Source organism: Salvelinus fontinalis, chromosome 20 (assembly GCF_029448725.1).
Source record: "Salvelinus fontinalis isolate EN_2023a chromosome 20, ASM2944872v1, whole genome shotgun sequence".
Lineage (NCBI taxonomy): Eukaryota > Metazoa > Chordata > Actinopteri > Salmoniformes > Salmonidae > Salvelinus > Salvelinus fontinalis.
This window is the reverse complement of record NC_074684.1, coordinates 36592128-36599209: the sequence shown is the minus strand read 5'-3', so window position 1 is coordinate 36599209 and position 7082 is coordinate 36592128. Positions and strand designations below refer to the sequence as shown.

At 43.8% G+C, this 7082-nt stretch overlaps 1 protein-coding gene across 1 annotated transcript in view; it reads left to right on the top strand.

The window, feature by feature from the left end:
• Positions 1-2837: 2837 nt before the first annotated feature.
• Positions 2838-7082, top strand: part of LOC129817800 (DNA replication licensing factor MCM3-like) — a 21550-nt gene continuing 17305 nt past the window's right edge. Inside the window, exons 1-5 of the mRNA XM_055873369.1 lie at positions 2838-3003; positions 3813-3925; positions 5413-5621; positions 6329-6459; positions 6772-7010. Coding sequence (XP_055729344.1) covers positions 2929-3003; positions 3813-3925; positions 5413-5621; positions 6329-6459; positions 6772-7010 — 767 coding nt within the window. The 5' untranslated portion in view covers positions 2838-2928. The remainder of the gene's footprint in view (positions 3004-3812; positions 3926-5412; positions 5622-6328; positions 6460-6771; positions 7011-7082) is intronic.

The following is a 7082-nucleotide window of genomic DNA, read 5'->3' as shown; positions in this document are numbered from 1 at the left end:
TTGTCTTCTGTCTTTGTGTTCTGCACCAGATAGGACTGTCTCGGTTTTCACATTTGTTATATTGTATTTTGTATAGTGTTCACGTTATTGTCTCTTCTTTATTAAATCATGTTGAACACTAGCCGCGCTGCATTTTGGTCCTCTCCTTCACCCCAGGAAGAAAGCCGTTACACATATTCCCAGTCACCTGCCATGGTTAAATGTGGTGTTTGGCGCTTTCAGTTTTGCACAAATGCCGCCGTCTATCCGCGGTTTCTGGTTAGGGTAGGATTTAATAGTCACAGTAGGTACAACATCTCCTATACACTTCCTTATAAACTCACTCACCGAATCAGCGTATACTTCGATATTATTCTCTGAGTCTACCCGGAACATATCCCAGTCCGCGTGATCAAAACAATCATGAAGCGTTGATTCCCGATTGGTCAGACCAGCGTTGAATAGTCCTTAGCACTGGTACTTCCTGTTTGAGTTTCTGCCTATATATGAAGGGAGGAGAAAAATGGAGTCGTGGTCAGATTTGCCGAAAGGAGGGCGGGGGAGGGCCTTGTATGCATTGCAAAAGTAAGTGCCCTATTATAAGCTTTAAACAAACCTCTGTCAAACCTAGACCATGGTTAGAGAGAAAGGCACAGGTTCTCCACATAAGAAGGAATGAGAGAGTTAAAAAATATACATGTATATATTTTTAAACATTTTTAAACATGCTAGACAAGCTATTATCCTCCTTTCATCTTCAAATGAATGTTCAAAAATATAGACATTTCACCTCTCTATCTGCTCCTGAACAGTCACAGAACAGTCACAGTTATAAAATACCATACAACACGCCTGTTGCTGTGAACAGTCAGTTATCAAATACCATACAACACGCCTGTTGCTGTGAACAGTCAGTTATCAAATACCATACAACACGCCTGTTGCTGTGAACAGTCAGTTATCAAATACCATACAACACGCCTGTTGCTGTGAACAGTCAGTTATCAAATACCATACAACACGCCTGTTGCTGTGAACAGTCAGTTATCAAATACCATACAACACGCCTGTTGCTGTGAACAGTCAGTTATCAAATACCATACAACACGCCTGTTGCTGTGAACAGTCAGTTATCAAATACCATACAACACGCCTGTTGCTGTGAACAGTCAGTTATCAAATACCATACAACACGCCTGTTGCTGTGAACAGTCAGTTATCAAATACCAAACAACACGCCTGTTGCTGTGAACAGTCAGTTATCAAATACCATACAACACGCCTGTTGCTGTGAACAGTCAGTTATCAAATACCATACAACACGCCTGTTGCTGTGAACAGTCAGTTATCAAATACCATACAACACGCCTGTTGCTGTGAACAGTCAGTTATCAAATACCAAACAACACCCGTGGCTGTGAACAGTCAGTTATCAAATACCATACAACACGCCTGTTGCTGTGAACAGTCAGTTATCAAATACCAAACATCACCTGTTGCTGTGAACAGTCAGTTATCAAATACCAAACATCACCAGTGGCTGTGAACAGTCAGTTTTAGAAAAGCAAGCAATAACTAAATGTATTGAATAAGACTCACATTTCTTTCAATCTTTTACCCAGATTTGAGCAGTGATGCAGAGAAGCATGTTTAGTCAGGAGGATAAAGAAAGCTTAAAAGAGGCATGCTGAGATATGAAGAAACATTTACATAGGTTTTACATAGAACTATGCCTAATGATTATGGCTCTAGATTGCAGGAAAAGGCTGTTTCAGGTGTTTGTAAAAAATGCTTCATTCTCCTAGCCTCGCCCCCCTCTAGACCAACCCTCAGCCATCTTCACCTACTTTGTGTCCCTGCAGGTTATTGGGGTGTGACACCCTTGAATAACTAAACAAACCCCCCCCCCCCCCCCCCATGCACAGGAGAAACATGGCTTATATTAATTCAATCATAGGAATGTGTTCTTAACTGACTTAAAGGTTAAATAGAAAATTAAAAAACAAATAAAAAATAAGGTAGCTTCACATGAAATGTTGATTAATGATTTCTAATTACGTTCTAATAATATATATTTTTAATCTGAAGGTCATTTTGGCATTTTTACATGTCAACATTGCAGGGCCTCAGTATACGTTTAAATACAGACCATATCTATTAATTAATCTACAATAAATACATAACTTGTAAATAATGCAATGGTCACAATTTGTTGTAGCTAAATAGCGCCATCTACTGCACCAACCGAGGAAGATCGTCCCCTCAGAGCCAGCTGCCTACTGCGCATGTTATATTTCTTCCAAGCCCCGTCTTTCATAGATAGCCTGGTCCCAGATAGCCTGTGATGTTTGGCGTTAACATGTGTGACAAGGATTTGGCGGTTATGACAGTAACCTTTTCAATGTGTTGAACTATTTTGTTTCTCATTTGTTCTTGTGAGAACCAGTGGAAAGACAAGAGAGAAAGAATTGTCAGTGCAACGTCGTTCGACACGTTGTAGGCCGTCATTGTAAATAAGAATGTGTTCTTAACTGACTTGCCTATTTAAATAATCGTTAAGTAAATACAAATAAATAAACACAGAGAGAGAGAGAGAGAGAGAGAGAGAGAGAGAGAGAGAGAGAGAGAGAGAGAGAGAGAGACGAGCATGGTATTACATAAAGCCTGGCACTCAGGCTACCTTTTGCAGCCCTCATGTCTGAAAATTTCCCGCGAGTTGCTAACGGGGCGGGTCCAACTTCTGGAAATATGGTATCTGATTGGACTGATACAGATTCCGCGCCAAATATGCAAAGTAGAGTGTGTCACATGGACCAATCAAGCGTCAGAACTGAGTTCACCGCGTACTTTGTGGCGCGAAAATCTTGCACTTCTGTAAAGACCTAAGTAGAAACGGTCACGTCGGAGTCTGTAGAAGTTTGTTATATTTGGAAAATATAGAATTACGCAATGGCGGCTGATTCTGTGGACGATCGGGAGATGAGAGAGGCACAGAGAGAATATCTGGATTTCCTAGATGACGATGTAAGTAGCATAACTGTTTGAAAATATACATCTTATTTGTATGCCTACGGACATATGGAAACCATGCGGCGATGAGTGACAATAGAGAGCAATAGCAAATGGCGTCTTTTTGTAGCCACGAACTCCTTCATTGTTCGTTGAGCAAAACCGATCGGGAAATGAATATAGTTTTTCGATAAACGCCGAGAATAAGTGATGTGGGAAACACAGGCGTAGGAGAACATATACGTGTTATGTTCTATGAGAATCTTCATCAACTATCATCACTTTTATGCGTTTTGAAGCGTTTATGTAATAATAAAACAAACGTATTGTAACGGTTAAGTCTTAATAATTCATAAATGTCATGTTAACTGACTGGTATTATCTCATAGAACAAAACCTATATGATCGCCTAAGCCCATGTTAACCTCAGACCTTATTTTCGAAGTTTATTCCAAAACTCTTTTAATTTACATTATTTCCCCCCATAAGAATGTTTAAAATGACCATATCTACGTCATTTACGGTTTTTAATCATTACAAGCTGGCGAACTCTATAAAATCAAAGTTAGCAACTCTTTGGACAATGTTCTTACTATCTAACGCACATTTTTTTTATAAACAACCAAATGCGTTGTTTGTTAAATGTTACTAAATACTGTGGCTAGTTAACCAAGTAGCTATATGTTGCTAGCGAAGTAACCACCAGATAATGTTAGATGATGGCCAGTAATGGTGAAAGTGCATGGAGTTGAGAATGCAGCCAATCACTCGACCCGGATAGGGTCTAATGGCGTCCTCCTCTGTGTGTGTGGTTCCCGACGCAGCAAGACCAGGGGGTCTACCAGAGCAAGGTACGGGACATGATCAGCGAGAACAAGAACCGACTCATCGTGAACGTCAACGACCTGAGACGACGCAACGAGGCGCGGGCTACCAGGTACACACACACACATTAACCTGGTGTACCATTATACCATGAATGCCTATCGTGTTCGCCTGTAGTTGAGTGATCCACAATGTGGTCTTTAATTTCTTTGTACTGTCAACTATTGTCATTGTGGAGTGACACTTTTAAAACATTTTGATAACAGTAACTACACTGTATTTACACTGTATTTACACTGTATTTACACTGTATTTAAACACTTTAGAGTTGCATAGTTATACACACCTGTGTACAATGCAATCGCATTATCCATGGGGCTCCCGAGTGGCGCAGCGGTCTAAGGCACTGCGTGTCAGTGCTGGAGGCGTCACTACAGACCCTGGTTTGATCCCGGGCTGTTTTTAAAACAATGAAAACATATTTTTTGGCCAACATTTGGACAGTCTTCATCAGGATATAATGACAAACACTGTGGGGTGACTCATTTATTTAGCGTCAAAAGACAAGACACAGGTGTCTGTAATCATGGCCGGGTGTGGCCTGATATCGTTGGTTAATTCTCATATATTAAAATGGCATACAAAACACGTAAATTGATAGCATACGATCGTAGATACATTTTGGCTACATAAGCCTACAAACAAACTGTATGATAACCGGATGTGATCTGGAGTCCCATAGGGCGGCGTTGTCCGGGGTAGGGGCGGCGTTGTCCGGGGTAGGGGAGGGTTTGACCGGGGTAGAGGAGGGTTTGACCGGGGTAGAGGAGGGTTTGACCGGGGTAGGGGAGGGTTTGACCGGGGTAGAGGAGGGTTTGACCGGGGTAGAGGAGGGTTTGACCGGGGTAGAGGAGGGTTTGACCGGGGTAGGGGAGGGTTTGACCGGGGTAGAGGAGGGTTTGACCGGGGTAGAGGAGGGTTTGACCGGGGTAGGGGGGGTTTGACCGGGGTGGGGGGGGGGGGTTGACCGGGGTAGGGGGGGGGTTGACCGGGGTAGGGAGGGGGTTTGACCGGGGTAGGGGAGGGTTTGACCGGGTTAGGGGAGGGTTTGACCGGGGTAGGGGGGGGGTTTGACCGGGGTAGGGAGGGGTTTGACCGGGGTAGGGGAGGGTTTGACCGGGGTAGGGGAGGGTTTGACCGGGGTAGGGGAGGGTTTGACCGGGGTAGGCCATCATTGTAAAATAAGAATTTGTTCTTAACTGACTTGTCTGGTTTAAATAAAGCTTAAATAAAAAATAAAAAATTGTGCGTTGACATCAGGATAAGTGATATCTATTACACGTTAGTTGATTACATTAACACAGCTATGATATGTCCGACATAATGTCCTAATATATTTATATGTCTGACATAATGTCCTGATATATTTAAACAGAGATTTTATGTTTACGTTCATGACTAAGAATATCCATGTCATGTCAATACTATTGTGATGGAATGTCTTCCACATCAGGCAGATGAGGGGCTGCTACTTCTATAACGGCCCGATTACATCACACTATGGATTTAAATTAAACTGAAGCTGTGTTCTCTTCCCAGGTTGATGACTAATGCGTTTGAAGAGCTGCTGGCGTTTCAGCGTGCTCTGAAGGACTTTGTGGCGTCTGTCGATGCTACGTACGCCAAGCAGTACGAGGAGTTCTTCGTTGGTCTGGAGGGAAGCTTTGGGAACAAACACGTCTCCCCCCGAACCCTCACCTCTCGCCTGCTGGGCAGCATGGTCTGTGTGGAGGGCATTGTCACCAAGTGTGAGTGTTTGGGATAACTAGGTTGTGGATGTCTCTCATTCCCTAAAAAAAAGTGTATACATTAGGTATGTAACAAACCAATTACCTGGACCTCAATTCCACCTCGCAAAGTTTGCATTTAGTTAGGGATTTTTCTTAACGGTAAGGGTCTCAATTTAGTTTAAACGCTCACACCCCTAGTTTACCTCGAGTTAGGAGGCTACCCCGAGTGTCTGGAATGTCCAGCAGCGTTCGCCCAATATGCCGCTGATAAATTGTGGCCGCCACTGCAAAAAAACAACAACAGATAACTTCATCTTTGAGAACCAACAATCTGCCAAAATAAAAACTAGACAGAGAGAATCTAGCATTCCACAGATGTCATGGCACCCCCCCCCCCCCCCATTGATTTTCTGTTTAGAGTCACTCGGGTAGCATAAGAACAAGGTAGAATTGCAGGCCCGGGAGGGTGTGGTATATGGCCAACATACAAAGGCTAAGGGCTGTTCTTAGGCACGATGCAACATAGAGTGCCACAACCCCCCCCCCCCCCCCCCAGGTGCCTTATTGTTATTATAAACTGGTAACCAACGTAATAAAAGCAGTAAAAAAAAATACGTTTTGTCATACCTGTGGTATACGGTCTGATATACCACGGCTGTCAGTCAATCAGCATTCAGGGCGGGAACCACCCAGTTTCTAATATATATTTCTGTTAATCTCTGTAGGTTCTCTGGTCCGTCCAAAAGTAGTGCGTAGCGTCCACTACTGTCCAGTCACCAAGAAGACCATGGAGCGCAAATATACAGACATGACTAGCCTGGACGCCTTCCCTTCCTCTGCTATCTACCCTACCAAGGTAAACACACACACAGGAGGATAACTCTGTTGGTGACAGTTTGGTCTGTCCATCTACAAGGACCACTGACCCATCACACACACTCACCACTTCTCTCTCTCCTCTCTCTCCCTCTCTCTTTTTTTCTCTTTCTCCTCTCTCTCCCTCTCTCTTTTTCTCTCTCTCTCCTCTCTTTTACTCTCTCTCTCCTCTCTCCATCTCTCCCTATCTCTTTTTCTCTCTCTCTCCCTCTCTCTTTCTCTCTCTCTCTTGCTCTCTCTCTTTCTCTCCATCCCCATCTCTCTAATTTTCTCTCTCTCCATCCCTCTCTAGGATGAGGAGAACAACCCGTTGGAGACGGAGTTTGGTCTATCCGTCTACAAGGACCACCAGACTATAACAGTCCAGGAGATGCCAGAGAAGGCTCCTGCTGGTCAGCTTCCCCGCTCGGTGGACATCATACTGGACAATGATCTGGTGGACGTGGTCAAGCCAGGAGACAGAGTCCAGGTGATCGGGACCTACCGATGTCTGCCTGGAAAGAAGGGGGGCTACACTTCTGGAACCTTCAGGTGAGGACTGAAGTACTGAATGTCCTTTAGGTGAGGACTGAACGTCCTTTAGGTGAGGACAGAAGTACTGAA